Here is a 23,601-nt window from a genome sequence, read left to right on the forward strand (position 1 = left end):
TTAGTTTGGCTAGATTGCAGTTGTACAATAAAGCTGAAATGACAAGTTAAAGCCAGATTGTAGAAGATTTTTTAAAACTAAGCAGAACAATTTTTTTTTTCTTCTCAAGACAATAAGGAACCATAGTAGTTGATTAGGAAAGAGGGGTTATACTATGGTCAGGTAAAAGAAAACTACTTTGGCAGTATCGGGGAGGATAGATTAGAGTTGGGGGAGATAGGAAAAAGATCAATTAGGAGGCTATTGTAATAATTTAGGTAAAAGGTGATGAGATCCTAAATTAACAAGTGAGCAATTGATTTTCCAAAAAAAAGCACAGATCCTAATGTATATTCCCCCTTAAGTAAACTTCAGTGACTCTGTATGGTCTCTAAAATAAAACTAAATGCCTGTATTTGGTATTTATTTCTCTTTGTAATTTTAACTCTAATCTGTCTTCTGAGCCTCATTTCACATTACTCCCGTCACATACTGTTGTATTGGCCTCAGAATACTACATTTAATTTCTATCCTCCTCTACATCATTATCTCAGGTTTAAAATAACTTTCTTACTTCATTTCTGCCTTGTATTAATTCCTAGTTTCCATAGGTTAGGTGCCACATGGATTTCCTTTCCCCAGTCCTCCACTCTAAATTGCTTTGAATATTTCTTGCTTTTACTTATCTATGTGCTTTCTGTTTACTTTAAATAGAATGTAAGCTCCTTCAGGTCTGAGACTACATCATTTTTGTCTTCATATCCCCAATATATCATTAGTCTTTAAAAACTTGATTGTTGAATTGAATCAAACTATTTAGATAATTTTTAGTGCTATCTTTTCTATGTATCTTGCCTGCTAGAGACAACCATTTGCACCACTTCTTGAGATATAGATGATTTCAATATGTGATGAAAAAATGCATGTGAAATAAATTACTTCCTTGCTGTTTTAGGCAAAAATAATAATCACTATGAAATAGTCATTTTTCCATACTCTTTTCTAATCTAAAAATAGTTATTTTTTTTAAACAGATTTCCTCCATTTTTTGATGACAACCCATTTGGCATCTATCAAAAAATTCTTGCAGGCAAAATAGATTTCCCCAGGCATTTGGATCTCTATGTAAAGTAAGTAAGTTGGCTCCTTTATCATTGGCTTGTTTATTTTAAGATCCTCTTAATTAAAATCACAGTTAAAACATATGTTTAACAGGATAGCATATTGCAGCATCACATGTGTTGTATTCAGAAATATCTGAAAAGTCATCTTTTCCATACAAAAGAAATGTTTTTAATTATTCAGTTTGATGAAGTGTAACAGTTTAATGATCATCTTTAATTTAATTTAATTTAGTTTAATTATCATCTTTTATTTATTTATTTTTTGTGCTTCAGTTTTGCTTTAAGTCTACCAAACAAAGGTATTTAATATATTATCACATAAGTAAGTACAGGTGTTGATAGAACATTAATGGGTTTTCTTAACAGTTGTATCATTGGCAATATTGTTGATAGGTTCTACTTACTTTACATTTGTACTTAATATCCTTGTGATAAAAATATTTTGTGTTTTAGCAGCATTAAATGTTGGCATTTGTGTGAAAAATTGGGATGTTAGTTATTTGTTATATCTCCCTCATGTGTTGGACTCATTAAATTTATAATAATTTAAAAATAGAATGATGTACTAATTCTTTTTCTCTTATTGAACCCCTAGTACCTCACACTGCTACCAACCTAGACTTTTCTAGAGATTAATTTTTCGATAGTATGGGATATTAATGATGATTCCTTTTTTGTTTTTCTTTGCCTTTGTGTCTTAAAGAATTCAATGGTAGTCTGGCTATAGTGGTATTCATAAAATGGATATAAAACTAGATTAAACTGTAGCAAAATTGAGAATTTCCTCCTATTTTCTTATAAAGGGAAAAAAATTGAAGTGGTATATAGAAATTAACTATAGAAAAAAATTTTTTTCATGAACAAGGTCCAGGTTGGGATGACTTTACAAACTCTGCACTTTTCAAGTGTTGCTAAGTATTGCTAAGGTTAGTCATTTTCATGAGGGTGAATACTTCTAAACTGACAGACCTGGAGCATGAAGTTCTCCATCCCACACCAAGTAGAGTGTTTTCCAAAGGCTAAGCAGGCTTGTGCCTTATTCTTTTGGCCCTGGGCTCCTTTGGAAACAAATAAGTTATATTTCAAAGGCTTTAAAATTTTTTAGTAGAGGTTTATTTTAAAGAGGGGAGAAAAAAGAAAAGAAAAAAATTCTTATCCTGGAAAAACAGTTAAAAAAAAAAAGTGCGGGTGGGGTGGAGGTGGAATCCAAATGATAGGTAATAATACCATTAGTTAGGGACATAAGAAAAAGCTTCACTATTCCTTTTAGGATGATCTCTTTTCTGTCAAAAATGACACTTTTGGGTCTTTGCTGTTGTGAAATCTTTGCAAGGGAATGAAATAAAGTAAAAAGAAGGATATTGGTAGACATTTTACAGTTTATATAAAATTATTTTTCTTATATTCTATGGGATACATTTCATATATATGGAAAGTAATCAATAGCAGGAAAGATAGTATTTTATTTGTTTTAATTTTAAAAATATCAGTATCTATCTTCATACATACACATGTGGTGTATTTGAAAGAGTTAAAAATAGACAACACACTGATGACTAAATTTATGGATACCAGATCACCTCTAGCTACTTCCAGAATCTTCCTGACAACTGGATTGAGGCAAAAAGATGTTTAGCTGATGGATGAACAGCTGTTGTTTTAACCAGTGTATATGTTGGCAGAACTTGTGCCAGAAAGGATATGCTTTTATACATGCTTTAAATTTCTTTGTTGGAAAATATGCTTTTCATTGCATGGGATGAGAGAAGACCAGAAATTCAAATTTTTCATTATATTCCTATTGCTGGTATCTCATATGTCATCGAATCATAAATCTGTAAAACAGTTATTTTGCAAAAACATCTTAATTTGTTTTTCATCTTTGATTTTTTTTCTTTAGACTCAAGCATTGTAGATATTTTGTTAATATTGATGAAATGTGTTTCATCATAGTTTAGAAAATGTAAATGATTAAGAATTGTTTTATAAGCACATCCTTTGAACACTACATAGGAATGAGTACAGTTTTTTTTCTTATTGATAAAAGTGATATACCAATACTAGATGGAAGTATTTAGTTAAGTTTATTAAATAGGTATTTATTATTAGAAGAAATTTGTGAATTTGTTTTTGTATTCATAAAATTTGTAACTGGAAAAAAGTTTCTTAAATTTAAAAAATTAGTTTTTGTTTATTCCTCTAACTTTTTCTAATGATTAACCAAAATAGGTTAACACCCTCTTTTTCCTCTGACAGTTCTTCCAGTAATAAGTAACTTTTGCAGAATTGTATTATAAATTTCAATATAGAACTTTTTAAGTGTACAAATAAAATAACTCATTTTGTAAAGTTAAAAAAATAAATTAAGAGATCATTTGATTGATCTCCATCTTCAGGAATAAGTTTGTTGAGAAATCACATTCTTTGAGTTCTATTGAAAATATATTCTTTGGTCTTAGAATCTTTGTCATAGAAAAACTCTGAGGTTTTCAAAAGAAAGACATTCTTTGAATAGAGACAGTGCACACACACACACACACACACACACACACACACACGGATATGGATGAATCTATAAATCCCGAAAATAAATTTTTTTCTATCATTTAAACTTTTTTTCTCTTGTTTTTCCTTTAATATAAATTGAAGACATAATCATAACCAACTATTTAATATTTATAAAATTATGAAATTTTAAAACTAAAAAGGTCATTTGAGATGATTTGTTTTAACTCCTTTTCCACATATGAACCTTAGAAAAGTACAATTATTTGTCCAGTGTTGCATAGTATTCAGGGGGCCATTTCTAGAAACCACATCTTTTTATTCATAGTTGTGCTTATTTAAATGTATCACAGTTAAAATATATGACTGAAATCATTAAATTCAATCTTCTCTCTCTGAGAAGAATTAGTCATTTCCAAATTCTTTAGCTTTTTCCTCAAAAGCCATAGTTTTAATTTAAAAAAAAAATTTTTTAGGTGACCTTTCTGCTGTTCTCCATATCATTGTCATGATTTTCAAATGGACACTCTTATTAGAAAGACTTACAAAATGACCAGCATTGTCATCTGATTGTCTCATATTCCTTTATGTTCCATTTGTATCTACATCTCTTAAGCTTGTTTTTGTATTGAGACTTTTAAAGATCTGGGCTTTAGTGGTGGCTTTAAGGGTCTGGAGTGAAAACCTTTCTGGAGATAAAAGTCAATTCATTTTAAATGACTCCAGACCTCACTTGGACTTGAATAGACCACCCTTTTCTCCCTCAATAAACATATAAACAACCCCTCCCCACACACACATTTTATCTCTTCCAGAGTTCTCCTTCAATTTGGATGTTTCTGTCAATGAGCAAGTATTTGTGGACTTGTTCTAGTCCTAGCTACTGACAAATAGAGCACAGATGACAAATGGGTTTTGATTCTTACTAAGTCACATAATTCAAATTGGCTATCTAATTTAAATAGTTCTATACAAACTGAGAAACTGTCAACTCTATACCTGGTTAGACAGGAAGATGATCCTGAAGAATTGGCTACTCCATTTATTTTTCCCCTCAACCTCCCAAACTACTTAAAAATTTTATTTCAATCTAATGATTACACTGGATAGCATCTAACACCAGTCTCAAGTATATAACAACACACACATATACACCCAGACTATCATCTTTTATTATTATTATTATTATTATTATTGTTATTATTATTGGCACCTAGGTAACTCAATAAGTTTGAGCACGGGGCCTGCAATTAGGAAGACTTGAGTTCAAATAGTTTTAGAGACTTAATAGCTCTATAATCTGGATAAACCTCTTAACCTTTGTTTGCTAGTTTCCTCAGCTGTAAAATGGAGATATAATAACACCTACTCTAGAGTTGGGAGGATCAAATGAGAATATTTGTAAAGCTCTTAGCATAGTGCTTTACACATAATAAGTGATATATAATTCCACCCTCCTCTCCTTCTCTTCCTTTCTCTTTCCTTCTTTCCCCCTTTCCTTCCTCTGTCCCTCCCTCCCTTCTCTTCCTTCTTCCCTTCCTTTTTTTCTTCTTTCTTTCCTTCCTGTTCCCCCAAAAGATATAAATGATAGCTATAACCTTTTAAATTACTTTTCTTAATTTATAAATAATGGAATTTTAAAGTAAATAAGAATCATGGTGATATTAGAAGCTAGTCTCCTACATGTTATATTTGTGATATATGAGGGTCAGGGGATTGTAATATCTCCAAAAATCTAGTTCCTTAATAGCAGAGACTAGAGAAGCACCAAAACCTCTCCATTCTGAGGTTATTAATTCACTCTTCTTTGTTTTATATTCATAAAACTTTGGGAGCAACCTTTGTCAGAGATATTTAGGAGTCATAGTCCTTGTGAGAATTCTAAATGCTTGCTGTTTAAAATAAAACCATGGTTACTGTACTCTTTATCTTGTAATACCAACTTTATACTGCAGTATATTGTTTACCATGTACTTTCCTTCAAAATCATTTTGTAACTTATTGGATTTACCCCATAAATCCTCAGCATTTTTATACATCACCAACAAACTCCAACAGCAAGAGATACAAAGAGAAATTCCATTCAAAATAACTGTCGATAGCATAAAATATTTGGGAATCTATCTACCAAAGGAAAGTCAGGAATTATATGAGCAAAATTACAAAAAACTTTCCACACAAATAAAGTCAGACTTAAACAATTGGAAAAATATTAAGTGCTCTTGGATAGACTGAGCGAATATAATAAAGATGACTAGAAAAAATAACAAAATTCATATAGAACAATAAAAAGTCAAGAATCTCAAGGGAATTAATGAAAAAAAATCAAATGAAGGTGGCCTAGCTGTACCTGATCTAAAATTATATTATAAAGCAGCAGTCACCAAAACCATTTGGTATTGGCTAAGAAATAGATTAGTTGATCAGTGGAATAGGTTAGGTTCACAAGACAGAATAGTCAACTATAGCAATCTAGTGTTTGACAAACCCAAAGATCCTAACTTTTGGGATAAGAATTCATTATTTGATAAAAACTGCTGGGATAATTGGAAATTAATATGGCAGAAATTAGGCATGGACCCATACTTAACACTGCATACCAAGATAAGATCAAAATGGGTTCATGATCTAGGCATAAAGAACGAGATTATAAATAAATTAGAGGAACATAGGATAGTTTATCTCTCAGACTTGAGGAGGAGAAAGAAATTTGTGACCAAAGATGAACTAGAGACCATTACTGATCACAAAATAGAAAATTTTGATTATATCAAATTAAAAAGCCTTTGTTTGTACAATATAATATAATATTGCGAATATAATAAAGATGACAATACTCCCTAAACTAACCTATTTATTTAGTGCTGTACCAATCAGACTTCCAAGAAAATATTTTAATGATCTAGAAAAAATAACAAAATTCATATAGAACAATAAAAAGTCAAGAATCTCAAGGGAATTAATGAAAAAAAATCAAATGAAGGTGGCCTAGCTGTACCTGATCTAAAATTATATTATAAAGCAGCAGTCACCAAAACCATTTGGTATTGGCTAAGAAATAGATTAGTTGATCAGTGGAATAGGTTAGGTTCATAAGACAGAATAGTCAACTATAGCAATCTAGTGTTTGACAAACCCAAAGATCCTAACTTTTGGGATAAGAATTCATTATTTGATAAAAACTGCTGGGATAATTGGAAATTAATATGGCAGAAATTAGGCATGGACCCATACTTAACACTGCATACCAAGATAAGATCAAAATGGGTCCATGATCTAGGCATAAAGAACGAGATTATAAATAAATTAGAGGAACATAGGATAGTTTATCTCTCAGACTTGAGGAGGAGAAAGAAATTTGTGACCAAAGATGAACTAGAGACCATTACTGATCACAAAATAGAAAATTTTGATTATATCAAATTAAAAAGCCTTTGTTTGTACAATATAATATAATATTGCGAATATAATAAAGATGACAATACTCCCTAAACTAACCTATTTATTTAGTGCTGTACCAATCAGACTTCCAAGAAAATATTTTAATGATCTAGAAAAAATAACAAAATTCATATAGAACAATAAAAAGTCAAGAATCTCAAGGGAATTAATGAAAAAAAATCAAATGAAGGTGGCCTAGCTGTACCTGATCTAAAATTATATTATAAAGCAGCAGTCACCAAAACCATTTGGTATTGGCTAAGAAATAGATTAGTTGATCAGTGGAATAGGTTAGGTTCATAAGACAGAATAGTCAACTATAGCAATCTAGTGTTTGACAAACCCAAAGATCCTAACTTTTGGGATAAGAATTCATTATTTGATAAAAACTGCTGGGATAATTGGAAATTAATATGGCAGAAATTAGGCATGGACCCATACTTAACACTGCATACCAAGATAAGATCAAAATGGGTCCATGATCTAGGCATAAAGAACGAGATTATAAATAAATTAGAGGAACATAGGATAGTTTATCTCTCAGACTTGAGGAGGAGAAAGAAATTTGTGACCAAAGATGAACTAGAGACCATTACTGATAACAAAATAGAAAATTTTGATTATATCAAATTAAAAAGCCTTTGTACAAACAAAACTAATGCAAACAAGATTAGAAGGGAAGCAACAAACTGGGAAAATATCTTCACAGTTAAAGGTTCTGATAAAGGCCTCATTTCCAAAATATATAAAGAATTGACTCAAATTTATAAGAAATATATATAAGAAATCAAGCCATTCTCCAATTGATAAATGGTCAAAGGATATGAACAGACAATTTTCAGATGATGAAATTGAAACTATTACCACTCATATGAAAGAGTGTTCCAAATCACTATTGATCAGAGAAATGAGATAATATTACACACCTGTCAGATTGGCTAAGATGACAGGGAAAAATAATGATGAATGTTGGAGGGGATGCGGGAAAACTGGGACACTGATGCATTGTCGGTGGAGTTGTGAACGAATCCAACCATTCTGGAGCGCAATCAGGAATTATGCCCAAAAAGTTATCAAACTGTGCATACCCTTTGATCCAGCAGTGTTATTTCTGGGCTTATATCTCAAAGAAATACTAAAGAAGGGAAAGGGACCTGTATGTGCCAAAATGTTTGTGGCAGCCCTGTTTGTAGTGACTAGAAACTGGAAATTGAATGGATGCCCATCAACTGGAGAATGGCTGGGTAAATTGTGGTATATGAATGTTATGGAATATTATTGTTCTGTAAGAAATGACCAGCAGGATGAATACAGAGAGGCTTGGAGAGACTTACATGAACTGATGCTAAGTGAAATGAGCAGAACCAGGAGATCATTATACACTTCAACAATGATACTGTATGAGGATGTATTCTGATGGAAGTAGATTTCTTTGACAAAGAGACCTAACTGAGTTTCAATTGATAAATGATGGACAGAAGCAGCTATACCCAAAGAAAGAACACTGGGAAATGAATGTAAACTATTTGCATTTTTGTTTTTCTTCTTGGGTTATTTTTACCTTCTAAAAACATATATTGTATCTAGGATATACTGCAACATATTTAACATATATAGGACTGCTTGCCATCTAGGGGTGGGGGTGGAGAGAGGGAGGGGAAAAAATCGAAACAGAAGCGAGTGCAAGGGATAATGTTGTTAAAAAATTACCCTGGCATGGGTTCTGTCAATAAAAAGTTATTATAAAAACAACAACAACAACATATTAGATTTAACACATATTTTAACATGTATAAATTGGATTACTTGCCATCTAGGAGAGGGGATGGGGGGAAGAATGGGGAAATCTGAAACACAAGGCTATGTAAGGGTCAATGTTGAAAAATTATCCGTACATATGTGTTGAAAATAAAAAGCTTAAAAAAAGAAAAGAAAAGAAACACAATCACTTCTGTTAGTACACTCAGTACTTAACACAGTGCCTGGCATATAATAGGCCTTAAAAATGCTCATGGATGGATTGATTAATTGACCTAGCTTTCCTACTCTTCCTTGCAAAGTAGCTGATAAGTAATTTATTCAATAAAACTACCATCTTCCATCTATAAATTGAATAATATTAATATTAAACAAAATCATTTTATAAGATATTTAGTTTAAGTATTATCTTTATAATGTAGGGAAACTGAGACTTGGAGGCTCCATTTTACAGCTGAACAAACTAGTGAACAAAGGTTAAAGGGCTTATCTAGGTTACATAGTTAGTGTCCAAGGCTATTTGAACTCAGGTCTTCCTATTTGCAGGCCCAGTACTCTATTCATTGGGTTACCTAGGTGCCAATAATAATAAAATATGGAAACCAATCAAATCAATATTATTAGTGCCCCAGGAAAAGTTTATGCTAATCAGTTGCCTTATGGTTTCACTCATCATTTCTATGCATTTCCATACCAGTACTCATCAGTATTTATGTTTATTGCCTTCCCCTCTTTAGAATGCAAGCTCCTTTGAAGGTAGAAAATATTTTCATAATATATTTGTGTCCTAGAACTTAGAAGCATATAAGTGCTTAATAAATATTTTTTCATCAGTCTGTCATTCAGTCACAGTCACACAATCAGTAAAATCAGAGACAGTACTTAAAATCAGATTTATTAACTATCAAGTCTCTTTTCTGTCATTTTAATTGTCATTTAAATGAAGTAATTTTAGAAAGGAATGTCATTATTGATCCATGTTCCAGCATGGTTCTCTTATTAGTTCATCCTTTATAGTTTTGAGTAGAAAGTTTCGATTATTACGTTCCATTTCTGTCAAAACTAACTGCATTTGTTTTGACACTGTCAGAATATTTGTTTACAGCTTTGGAACATGTAATTGAACATGTAGGCTTAGGTTTTGTCTTCACGTTTTTATTTTGTGAGTGGGTTGTACTCTTCATGAAAATCCTATAAATAAACAAATAGATCCATGGGTAAAGGACTTGTTTAAAACAGATGTCTTATATTTTACAAAGAATAGTTGACTAGTATGTTTATTCTGGGTTGTGTGTTTTGTTGTGATTTTGGTATTGGTTTTGGTTTTGGTTTAGAAAGGCAATTGGGGTTAAATGACTTGCCTAGGGTCATTCAGCTAATGAGTGATGTGTCTAAAACTGATTGTCCTGACTTCAGGACTAGTGCTGTATCCACTGCACCACTTAACTGCCCCTGATATGTTCATTCTATAAGAGATCTTTCACTGTGTTATCTGAAGGACAGAGTAATCTTTATATCCCAGATCTACATTTTGAAAAGGGAAAATCACTTCTCTTTTGTCAGCCAGGCTAAGTGTTCTCAGAGCATCAGTAAATGAATCATTTATGACCTTTAAAAGAATTTAATAATAGAAAATTTTGTGCTAAAAGAAAACACAAAGCCTAACAATCTATTCTCTTCTGTTATGTGCCAATTTTTTTATCCTGTAGCTGTATGTTAAAGTGTGTTGTATTTGTTTTGGAAAACAAAAGTACCAATTGTTGATACTTTTTTTTCTTCTTATGATAATAGAGACCTTATTAAGAAACTTCTTGTGGTAGATAGGACAAGACGACTAGGAAACATGAAGGTCAGTATTTCATTATTCAAATATTAAATAATATTCTGCATGAGAATGACTTAATTATATCCTACACTTTACACCCATGAAAGTCAACCAAATGGAAAGGCCTGTATATTTGGAAGGTTCAAACTTGATGTGGTTTATTCTTGGTCATTTCCATCACTTTCTGACCCTGCTACAGGGTTTTTGGAAATGAAGGTCATGAAAAAATGAAACTAGAATAGTTCAGACAAGTATTGATTTGTTAGTAAATCATTATTTTAAATTTCTTAGGCATGCCATTTTAAAATTATGGTTTTATTTGGGAGAGAAATGCATGAATTTCTATTGTGGTTTTAAAACAAGTTCTAAATGAAATGATATGTAGTTGTATATGTATAAATATATAAAAACACACTAAATGTGTATATATATGTGTGTGTGTGTATGTATGAGAATTTACATAACAATATTACTACCCATTATCATTCAGTTCACATTATTTTGTAGCACATTTACAAAAAGATTTGGACAAGCTTAAAATGAACTAAATGTTGCCCAAATGAAATTAAAAGGGGGTAAATATGAAGTCTTGCCATTGAGCTTAAAAGGGAAACTGTATCAACATAGGGTAAAGTAAAACACAGCTTATGTGCAAAGACTTTGGGGTAAATAAGTTCCATATGATGAAGTGATAGCCAAAGGAGCTAATGAGTTCATGGATTGCCTATCATCCAGAAGGCATGTCTCATGGTCAGGCCATGTCTTGAGTTATTGTGTTCAGTTCTGGGTTTCACATTTTAAGGAGGACATTGACAAGCTAGAATGTGTACAGAAGAAGATGACCAGAATGGTGAAGGGGACTGGAAACCATGCTATACAAGGATCAGTTGAAAGAAAGGTTGGTTAGCCTGAAAAAGACATGGGGGTGATGGGGAGAACAAAAGTTGTCTCTAAATATTGAAGTGTTATTATGTGGAAGAATAATTAGACTTATTATGCTTGACTCCAGGAGCAAAACAATTACCAACGAATGAAGAAATTATAGAGGCAATTGGTTCATTGTCAGGGAAAAAAAAAATAGCCTAACACTTAGAGCTCTGGAAAAGACTGTCCTATCTCATGAGGATACAGTGAATTCCTCAGTACTGGAACTCTTCAAGCAGAAGCTAGATTACTACTTAGGGATTTTGAAGAGAATTTATGCTCAGAAAGTTTATTTGAGATGACTTAGGTACCTAGCTATTAAAGCTAAACTACTGTTTTAAAATTATTTTTATTTATAAATCCAGACAAAATATATACCATTCAAAAAGACTTTTGTAAAATTTAAAAATCTGCATATCATTATTTATTTACTTTTAGTCTTTGAAAACAGAAACTTTATGAAATATTTACATTTTGATGAAAATCTATTAATAGTACATGATGTTTTTAAGGGTCTCCTTTCCTTAGTACTGTAGCATATTTTCTCTATGTATTTGATCTCTTTAGTTGTAAAACTATATCTTGGCTCTTTGAAATACTGTCTTCAGAAATGTTAATCATCTTTGATTGGCTTATTGTACATTTAGTTGAATATGAATCTATTTACCACTTACCCTGTGTAAGGCACTTCAATTATCTTTTGTTGAAATTACATATGTTTTTAAGTTTCTTGAGGGCAAGGACTATTTCATAGTAGCACTCAGCAATTAATAGGTACTTTAAAAGTTCTTGTTTTGTTGATCTAGTTTCTCCAGAGAAAAGCTAAATATCTCTCATAATTTATATTAAAAGCTGAAAGAAAAAAACTATTACTAGAAGAGCAATATGGAAATATGAGTTTATGCTTCATTTCCAAGGTGAAATGTCAGCCATATCTTATGCCCTGATTTGTAATGTTTCTTTAATGAAAGTGGTGTCTGAGGCCTGTGCATAATAATTATTTTTTCAGATTATATTCACTATTATAGTGTAATCAAGACACTGTTTTAGGAATTAAAAAAAAAATCTTATTTTCCAGTGTGAATAGAGTGCATAAATTTGCTAATTATTCTTCCACATCCTGGGTTACAGGACTGAATTTATATATATATATACCTTGGAGAATACAATTTAAATTTTTTAAAGAAAAATAACTGAAAATAGGTTACTATATTGTTCAGCATTTTCCACTCCATTTCCTAATTTTTTTTTCCGATCTTACACGCTGTTGTTAATGTTAGTTATATATCTGTGGCAGAGATGTTTTAGAGAAGGGAAGTAAATAATCTGCTCTTTTAATACAAGTATCTTAATATTAAGATAATAAAAGGATTTCATACTTCAGTGTGGGTATTAGATTAATTGACCCTTTTAGATCTTTAATAGCTATAAAATTATGAAAGTTTCTGAATTTTTAGCTTCCATTTGTTTATAGGTTTAGGAGTCCCTCTTAATTTTCTCTCCTTTGCAAATCAGTATTTTCTTTGTGTAGTAATAGACTAGATTAAGGCACAAAACTTTTTCAAAAGCACAAAGTAACTGTGTCACAATCCTACAACTTATTTATAGAGGGGAATTTTAAAGTCTCTGAATTATAACACTATATTACTCTTTGTTTAAAATAATTTTTTTCTGAAAAAAAATTCTTAGTTTGAAATAAAAATCTACTCTGGATCTTAAAAGAGGCTAGGATTTATGTTCCATTAGTGAACATATTATAAGAGAATAGTTTCAATTTTCCTACTCAATCCATTCACTCTCTACTTATCTCTATGGCCTTTATGTTATGGGTTGGTGAATTAAGTCATGGGGATTGGAGCAGTAAAGAACTAACAGTGGAATTGGGGGAGGTACAGGCTCATGCAGACTTATATCAAATGCTGACTTTTCCACTTTCCCATCAGATGCTATAGGAGGAGCTAATATAGTTTGAAAACCATATGGACTTTGATTTTCGATTTTCAAAAGTTTTCCTATTTTTCTATTCTTAAATTGATATTGACATGTCCCACATCACCAGTTACTTATGTTTAGTGATGGCATATTATTATCTTTTTTTTTTCCCTTCTCTATTTTTTTTGAAGAATGGAGCAGATGATGTGAAAAGGCACCGGTGGTTCAGATCTGTGGACTGGGATGCGGTACCCCAGAGAAAACTGAAGGTAAAAAAAATTGGACTTAAATAATATAATATTCATCCTTGGCTAGCCAGTTTTGGTTGCCAAGATAGAGCAATAATAAATAGTTTATAACTCATATCAGTGTTACATAGTTGATCTGAATAAGCAAAATTGACTCTGAAAAAAAATTAAGATATTCTCAAGTTTGTTCATTTTCAAATAATTTTATTATTCATACAATACTAAAACTAAAGACCTAATATGTACTAAAGAACAACATTTTAGAAAAGCATTTAGTGGACTACCTCCTAAGGTTTATACAACTTAGGTAAAATTATTAACAAATGCAACTGGTAGGATCTCTAGAGCAATATCCATTTTAAATATCTCATGGTACTAATGAATATCTGAATTTATCTAAATCAAAATGTATCTTTACATCTGAATAGGAGTCATTTTAGAACAGAGTATTACACTGAACAGACAATGCAAATTTCATTGTATGGTTTACTAGGAATAAAGATACTCAAATCTTCCAAGTATACCACATATTTGCTTTTTAGGAACATCTATACTTTAGACTGTCTTGCAATACCTTGAATCTTCAGAACTCATAATTCCTCAGTTGTATAAAACTTTTTTTACCAAGTTCTGTGTACAGTACATATCTAGACATGTATTAGTATTAATTAAATGTGCTATTGCAATAGATATAGATATTTGAGAAATATATGTGTGTATATAATGTATATATGTGTATGTACACACACACACACACACACACACACACACACACACACACACACATGTACACATATTGCAGGTGTTCTGACCTTAAAGAATTCCATTGGTAACTGTAAATAAAGTAACAAAAAATCTTCCATGTTGAAATCCTTCATTGCCATAATTTTTGCCAGTACATTTATAAATATAGCTTTACAGAAATGTAGAAAATGTGTAGAAATTTAATTAAAATCTGTGATGACCACGTATTTAAAATCAGCCAGATTCAGGAATTCAGGTTAAGGGAAAAATCTTCAATCTTTATTCTTTTTGAGGTGAAGGGGGATTGCGATAGCGATATGGGCAGCTGTGACAGGAAGCCAGCCAGCAAAGGTGAAGGGGGATTGCAGGTGAAGGGGGATCGGAGGTAAAGGGGGGTTGCGATAGCAATGTGAGCAGCTGTGTCAAGAAGCCAGCCAGCAGTCTCTTTCCACTTCCCTTTCCACTCCCCTGCCTCCACCCACCAAAATCGTCATTTCCTATACAATACATCAGGACTTACACGAAGAGTGGGCGGGGACCATTCTTTCTCCAAGCATATGTATTAATAGAGTATGGTCCAATTACTATTTAGCCTCCCGTGCTGGGGACCTCAGTGCATCAACTCAAGCCTCAGCCCATTACAAAAATCAAAATAGGCTTAAAGGTGATCCATCTTAATGATCTAAAGTCCTTTATAGATTATAATAAAAACAAAAAAACTCAGAAGTTGAAGATTTCCCAGTCAGAGGCACAATTTCTAAGAACTGCTCAAGGCAAAATTTTAAATGCTTCAGCTCTCCCCTTACCAAGTTTTGAGTTATTTCCATCAGAACCTCATGTCCCTTAGTTCTTTGTGCCTGAATAAACATTGCTCCTAACAGCTATTTAATAGTATCATTTAATATAAAACTACCATTTTCATTTTTTTAATTACTTATTTTTTATTTACATTACCTTACCTTCAACCTAGAACAGTTTTAGGTGAGTGCAGCAAAACATTTATTGGGTGCCTATTGTGGACATTACATACAAAGATAGAAAATAAATAGTTTCTGCTTTGTACTATAATACATTGTGCTAAAGTACAGGCCAAGATGGTATGTCTGTCATTTGAGTGCCTGCTTAGCAAACTTCTGAGCAACTCAAGACCAAGCTAGCAATTAAATGTGTTTTTGAGTTACAACATATCTTGAATGCTATTTACTAAGTCTGCTTTGGTGGAAAGAAAAACCATATGGACAAGTGATCCAAGTGTTGGAGAGTACTCCATGTTTTCCCAAAACGGCATCAGTAAACTAAGACCCCAGTTTTAAATTATAAAGTTTGCTTTTCTTCTAAAACTCTTTGTTTGGCATATTTCCTTAGCCTCCTATAGTGCCGAAGGTTTCCAACGATGGTGATACATCTAATTTTGAAGCTTATCCTGAAGATGACTGGAATAAGACACCACCTGTGCCTCCTAAAGACTTAGAAATCTTTAAGAATTTCTGAGTACAGGGAATCACATATGGAAAGGTATATCTTTTCTTGCCATATATTTTTTAAAGTGTTGCTCTTTACATTTTAAACCATAAACCCATAGAATAAAGTTTTGTTTCCTTGCCTATTAAATGGTTTAATTAAGTAGCCGTTAAATAGGATGGTAAGAAGTATATATGGAATTCAATATTTTGATGTGCAGACCTTCCAGCATGATTCTGATTCATTTCAAAAATATCAAGGCTTGCTCTTTTCACTTAACAACTAGTTTTAGAAGTTTTTTCTCTTGCTAATTGGAATTGAGCAACCATATTTACTCTTGTGTAATGTGTAAATTAAAAAAAAAGTGAGAGTTTTTATATTTATTCAAAGATAAACAGAGGTCATAGAACATCTTCTGTTATATATCTATACCCTAAGATATCCTGCAATGATACTTCTGTATAGGTTGTATTAAATGAAATCATAATTTTTGAAGGAGCATTAACTCATTACTTTGTATCAGTAATCATTACATAGTAAAAGAGTACTGTGAAGAGTATCCAGGTATTTAATAGAGGCTTCACTGTATTACCTACTTTCTGATTATTTCCATTTATACCAGTTTGCCTGTACTTGTTGTAACAATTTAGTTATGTTAAATATGCAGTGAAGAGTAGGAAAATGAGATCTTATCTCATCTCTTGAAATGGCTAACATTTTGTTATTGCTTGATAAAGTTCGATCATTTTTAGGGTGGTGACTTAAAATGAAGAACTTGATTTGTGTGTATTCCTTTTTTATTAGGTTATACAAAACTTCTGAACTTTAAAGTGTTAGTATTAACATCACAAGATGGTCTTAAAATCTGTTTATTTTGTGTCTGTTTCATTTTTTCTGTTTTCTTCATTCAATAGCTCACTCTTTTGACATATTTAAGTCAGGAAAAGTCTAAAATGGTTAAATTAGTTTTAAATACATGTATGTAGACAGTGAAAACTTTTGAATAATGTATATTTGATAAATCCATGACACCTCTCCCTGTATATTTGTAACATAAACTTTTATCAGTATGAAATGAGAAGGAATTCTGTTATAATTCACAAAAAATACTGTCTTTCTTATAGTGACACAACAGTGTATCTTGCTTTATATATTGAATGTGTTCTTAGAAAATTGGGTAAATAATAAATTTTTGTATATAATCATTTTAAATAAATTAAACGAGTTCCTGTTTGAATTTCTTTTAAAATAAAGGCTTTCAGTGGAATTCAAAGTATCCTTCTGTAGAAGATCATTAACCCTAAATCAATAAATCTAGATTTTGCTGTATTTAAAATGATAAAATGATAAGGAAGGATACCATTATATTATACAGTATATAAATGATTTCAATAAAGGTAATATCTATTGTTGAGCTGAACAATTCAGAGAGTCAGTTTCAGATTAGTTGACTCTTTTAAGATTTTATAAAAGATCCTTTTAATGAAAAACAAAGACATCTATTGGATAGGAATTAGACCCTTTTTTTCATTGATATAATGAACTGTTTCTTACCATTGCAGCGATCCACTTTTTCTGTAATTTAGAATTGCACTGTCTCTGCAGGTCCCATTCCTTAGAGTTGCCTAGAACATTGAGAGAGGATAAGTGACTTGCCTGAAGTCACACAAACATATATCATATTTGGAATTTGATCCTAGTTCTTCTCCATAGCTTCCTGGCCAGCTCTCTATGTACTATGTCATGATTCTTCACAAATAGGAAACCTAGAATTAAAGTCAGTTACAGTTTTCAAAGCATAGTTGCTAAATGTTTGAATTAACTGTTCCCCTTGCTCTTCTATATAACATTTCTCATAATCTCCATTGTGTTTCTATGAGAGTGGGCTAGGGAGGGTCAGGAGAGGGAAGAAGAAGGAAAAAATGCTCAAATTACTCCATTATTTACTTGATTTTAAAAATTGTTAGTAGCTCTGTTGAATTGTTAGAAAGGACACAATATTGAAACATCTAAAGCAAAGAGATGAACGTCATTTATTTGTACAATTTTCCTCATTAATATTAGGCTGTTGAGTTTTGTGGGTAAATAGATGAGAATAAAAGTATACTATATCAAATTTTAAAATCTATTTATTTTAGATTTGTAATTTTACCTTGATGGTTATCAGTTCCCTTCATCACTGGTTTTAGAAGTCTTTTCTCATGTTCATAAGAATTGTGAAAATAATTCTGAAACTTTTTGCCTTTCCATTTTACTGCTTTGAAAAAAAGGAGCTCAAACATTAGCTGATGATTGGAAAACTAACAAAAATTCTTTGTGTTTGTGCCATTGAATGTCAGAAACTGGAAGAAGATGTGGAGTGGTCTGAGCACATTTGAAAAAACGAACTGGGCATCTGCCAACATGAAGAAATTCTTTCACATGGATGAGAAAGTTTCCACACTCATATATGCATATATTTATATAAAATGAAATTGGAGGACTGGTGAAGTTTAATTTTAACTGTGTAAATCTGGCATTAGTTGAACTGTTAATACAGAAAGTGATTAAATTGATTGGTTTAGATTCCTTAGGTTAGTGTTACTTTTCTGCTGTGGCAGACTTTTTTTTTTTTTTTTTTTTTTTTTTTTTGGTCTTTTGCTTTATCTCATAGACTTAACTTTATAGTTTATACTAAACTTGTGACATTGTAAGCACAAATTAGTATGTATGTATATAAAGAAAACAAAATCAACCTAAGCACAGGGATTGTGCAAAGATGTAAATGTTTGTACTTTGCAGAGTCTATGATTTTTATTTTTCAGATTTTTTTTTTCAAAATTCTCTTCTTTGGGGAGATAAAACTCTTAAAGGGCAAATATGTTTTTCTTCATCTTAAACATTTTATAATTCTTTGTATAAAAAAGAAAGAAATTATGTAAAGACTGTCATTAAAATGTCCAGTGCTTCATGTCTGCAACTATAGTACTTGAAAGTCTGAGAAAAGGGGACGAGGTACAAGTCTCATCTTTAGTTCATGAAAGCCCCATTGATTCATGAGTGTTCAAAAAACAAAGTGTCTTGGAAATATTTCACTTACTTTTATGCTCTATGGTATCCTGCTGTGTACTGGGACTTCTACTTATTTAAAGTTGAAATACAAATCTGGCAAATAATACAGTGCCCGAGACCATGAGCTCTATTGTTTTTAGCCACAGGTAAAGTTTTTCCTCTTTAATTTAGGAAGGAGAAAAGAACTTCACAAGTGACAAGATGTAAAGATCCATTGTACCATATAAAAAATTACCCAGAGATCTAACTTCCATTTAATTCTGCAAATGCAGCTTCTATGCTTCTTGAAGATCACCTAGGGTTTTTTGGTATTATTAGGTAGTGAAATTGAGCTCCTAGATAGACATCACAACAATGTACATAAATAAGAAGTTTTCCTTTTCTGAATGTGTATTTTATGGTAGCCAGATGTTAAGGTGATACTTAGGGTTAAACTGCAAAATATGGACCAAAACAGGTGTTCATCTCAGCAGTAAGGAGCTTACAGAATTTCTGGGAAGTAGCATGTAGATCTCTGCTCACAGTTCACTTCATTTTAAAACATTCCAAATTCCTCCTACACTCTTCTTCCATTTCTTACTGTTCTAAAATTTCCTGGAAATCTCCAAAATCTGTTTTACCCAGCAAAAAATAATAAGTCTAGTTTGCAAAATCCTGTTATTAATCTGTCAGCAGTTGTGTATTCCAATTATGTCCTATCCCTATTTGAGAAATAAACCCAGCAAGCTTTTTCATTAAGAATATTTCAGTACTAGGACTGTTTCATACACATTATGTATAATAAATACATAAACACATATACATATATCTATATATAATATCAATATGTGGTGTAGGTATGTATGTGTGTACATCCACGCAAACATCCACACACAATGTTTTAAAAGGTAAGAGCATGCATTAATTGGACTCAAGTAGCAAAAAAAGAGTGGTTACTCATGTGAATAATTTCTATATAATGGAACTAGATCAAAGAAGCGAGCAGAATATTGAGTATTGCATTTTCTCCCCTTTCACCCCTCTCCCCTCCAAGTCACCAAATGTTTATTTTCTACACACTAAAGAAATTTAGCAAATAAGACTCATGTAAGTGAAAAATGAGAGTGTGCCTCTCAATATGCTATCCCCTAAAGTGCCTAACTCACTGTGCATTTAAAACATTATTTAATAAATCCATTAGATTTGTATGTTATACAGAAAAAAAAAATTTTTTTTTAATCCACAGGCACCATTTTATAAGACAGTGCAGTGGAAGAGATGTACTTTTTGTGGGTCTTCCTAGTAGTCTCAGATATATTCTGGTCCAGGGATTTTGATGGTTTCTTATTGTGATACTCATTTGACACAGAGATTGGTTTCTGAGTAGCAAAATTTCAGGAAAAAACCAAACTAAAACAAAACATCATGTTTCAGCTCAATAGCTGAGATAAGGTTTTTAGTGTACTTGGAAATGAACTAACTTCAGACAGTTTTCTAAATGCCTTGAGAGAAATATGAAATGCTATGAAAAAACAAATAATTGTCTCATCCTAAGTCATCAAACTTAGGAATTCCAAACAAACATTACCAAAAATTCAAGATCTGTGGTCAGCAAAATTCTATATAAAACAAATAGCCCGTTGAGAAAAATTGTTAATGTAAATTTCACCCATAGAACTGTGTAGAATTTAGTCTTTACTTCCCCTAATGTTAGGTATTAAAATCAAGGCCAAAGGTTGCTAGAGATTCAACAATCAGTTTCTGAGGCAAAATGTGATCTAACCTTAAAAAACAAAATCAATAAAATGACTGCCATAGTTTACTAAGATAAAAACTTTGAGCTACCAGAAGTGATAACCTAAGTCTAGTGCCACTTGACTCTTAAATCACATTAATTATTTAGGAACTTTTTCTTTTAAAACCTTATACAGAACAATTTGTTTTGAGAACAACTTTAAACTGTACATACGTTCATTGTGCTAGTGTGTGTACTTCTTTGGTTTACTACTTTGTTATCTTTCAAAATTTAATGTTGATATTGAAATAGTATAGAAAGCATGAAATATATTTGCCTTATTTCTGAATAAATATGCAGGAAAAACAGATGTGTTAACATTGGTTACATTGTTATTTTGCAGAAATGTAATCAGCCTTTAGTAGGAAAAAAGTGAAACATTAAAAAGATTCAAAGATATTTAATGGTATTAATAAGTACAGAGTGAACAATCGAGCACATTTCAAGATTTTATTTAAGTGCCACATGTTAACTGTTCATTAATAGGCCATAAATTATCACTTCATATAGTGTGATATTACATAAAGGTTGGTTATGACTTAAATAATAAACCTGGAACAATCATTAAAAGTAGCTAAGGAAATAGTTGAATATGTGTGTATCATTGGATGTTTGTATTTATATGGTCAGTTATAATTGCAAAATTTAAAAAAATTGTGGGGTACATATTACAGAATTTATACCCCATGTAAAGTACCATTTTGATTTTTGACTTACTGATATTCATGAGTTTGCAGTATTTTCTGGATTCTGAGTACTACAAAATTTATTAATAAAATGCACAAATTGCTACATTGAGTGTATTGAGGATTTCATCTTCATGTGATAAAATTGTCATTTCTGTCTTCATTTGTATAAATTAAACCAAGGAAGAAATTACATTAACTTTATATTATACATGCAGTGATAGAGTTTCCATCCTTTCACACTAGAAATTGGATTTGTTTTAGACGTTAAGTATGTCCATTGCTGGCAATGGATGTTTTCTGACTTGTGGTACTAACAGAAGGAAAAGAAGTAATAGGATGTTTGCAAACATACGTACTTCTGTGATGTGTATTATGTATATACATACACATAGACATACACATATGTATACACACATATCCATCTACTCTAGACCTATGCATATGGAACAGAAAAAAAAATCGGTTTGTGTTTATATGATTTCCAATGCAATTCTTTATATTTCTTTCCTTGAAATTAAACATATTTTTAATAAATCATTTTTAAATCCTACTCAAAAAATGAAGTAATCCTAAGTGTGAGAGGTTTGGAAGGATACATTGTTATTTAAATATATGACCTAGGTGGTGAGTCTTAAGGTTCTATACCTTTCTCATGGTGTTAACTGGAGAGCAAGGGGCTAGACTCCCCTAGTACTAAGCACTGATGCAAGAAACATAATGTGACTACACAATGAAGCAAAAAAAATTAGTAGGATTTAGTGATTTATTGTGTTGTAGACTGACAAGCTAATTGAGATTTTATATTTTCCACCATTGTTTTGCAGTCACAAAAAAATTAGCCTCCATGCCTCTTTATCTTCATTTATGTTTGGAATATATGGTCCCAATATCTATATTCTCTACCATGTACCTCATACATGTTGAACAGTTTCTATGTATTACTCTTCTTCCCCAACAACAGTGCAAAATCTTACTATTACTTTATTTTAAGTGAACAAAGTGAATCTATTAAAAAAGGAATTTTAAAGGAGATTCAAAATGTCATTTTTAGAGTATTTATTTGTTCAAGAGTTTATTACACATTTGACTTAATAGGTTGCCAGGGTTCATGCTTGGCACCAAGAATACAAAAGGCAAGACCAAAACAGACCTTGTCCTACAGGACTATACCTATTATTGGGGGTTAGCCATTTCTGTTTATTTTTAATGCAGCATATAAGGTTCTAGAATAAAATTTACATTGTGAATGAAATAGAAACCAATGGAAAATTTCTTAAAGGAGAAGAGATTTCTGTAACTCACCACAACTTTAGCAAGTGACTTTTAAACTAACATTAACTGACTTGATCTTCCACTGTCAAAGCATCATTAATTGAATGAAAACTCAATTAGGTACTAAACTCATGGTAAATGGACAAGCCAGAATTTGAAGGTTTAAAGGTAGTTGAGAGATATGACCACTGTTCAGTTCATTGCTTTGAGATCCTGAAGAATTATAATGTATAATTAATTATAATTATAATATCCTTATGCTAAAGGATCATTTTTTCATCTTTAACAACAAAAACCATAGTATGATTCTTTTTTTGGTTCTATTTGATATCCAGAAATGCCATATAGACTTTTCTATGGCAAACCTGACTACTTTATAAACAGTAGGAAATAACTTGCCATAGGTTTGTGTACTTAATAACTAATTTGAAATGAGAAAATAGGCAAGATTATTTTAGAATCATTAATATGTTGGTTGCTAGTCCTCAATCATGTAAAAGTACTGTCCCAAAGTCATGTCAATTCATTGCACAATAAAATCACTGTGATTTGTATATAAACCCTAGTGAAATGTTACTGCTGTTTAATTTATATAATGCCTGTTGATTTCTGGATTTGTTTAATAAACATTTGTATCTTTAAAAATGTCTAAATCCTGTTTGCTTCTCCTTATATTGGGAAGGCTCCCTAATGTTTACAAGGAAGTAGTATTAAGCTCAGGGAAAAAAAAAATAAAGTGATTTATTTAAAAGAAGCAAACCTTTTTGGCTGCTACATACTTACATGCCCAGATCCTTTCGCCACAGATACTGTCAGTTTGTAAGGATCAATCGTGAAGCAGTTATGAAGTGCCTACCATATCAGACCAAGTGCT

General features: G+C 31.6%; 1 protein-coding gene across 2 annotated transcripts in view; it reads left to right on the top strand.

The window, feature by feature from the left end:
* PRKX (protein kinase cAMP-dependent X-linked catalytic subunit) overlaps window positions 1-23,380 on the top strand; it is a 138,228-nt gene extending 114,848 nt beyond the window's left edge. Inside the window, exons 5-9 of one of the 2 annotated variants that reach the window (XM_051984572.1) lie at window positions 1,014-1,109; window positions 10,599-10,656; window positions 13,680-13,757; window positions 15,846-15,995; window positions 18,281-23,380. In XM_051984572.1, the coding sequence (XP_051840532.1) occupies window positions 1,014-1,109; window positions 10,599-10,656; window positions 13,680-13,757; window positions 15,846-15,971 (358 nt within the window). In that variant the 3' untranslated portion in view covers window positions 15,972-15,995; window positions 18,281-23,380. Of the gene's footprint in view, window positions 1-1,013; window positions 1,110-10,598; window positions 10,657-11,434; window positions 11,555-13,679; window positions 13,758-15,845; window positions 15,996-18,280 lie in introns of those variants that run through there. The other variant, XM_051984573.1, reaches the window with a different exon arrangement.
* The last annotated feature ends 221 nt before the right edge of the window (window positions 23,381-23,601 follow it).

The sequence above is a fragment of the Antechinus flavipes genome, chromosome 3 (genome assembly GCF_016432865.1).
Source record: "Antechinus flavipes isolate AdamAnt ecotype Samford, QLD, Australia chromosome 3, AdamAnt_v2, whole genome shotgun sequence".
Classification (NCBI taxonomy): domain Eukaryota; kingdom Metazoa; phylum Chordata; class Mammalia; order Dasyuromorphia; family Dasyuridae; genus Antechinus; species Antechinus flavipes.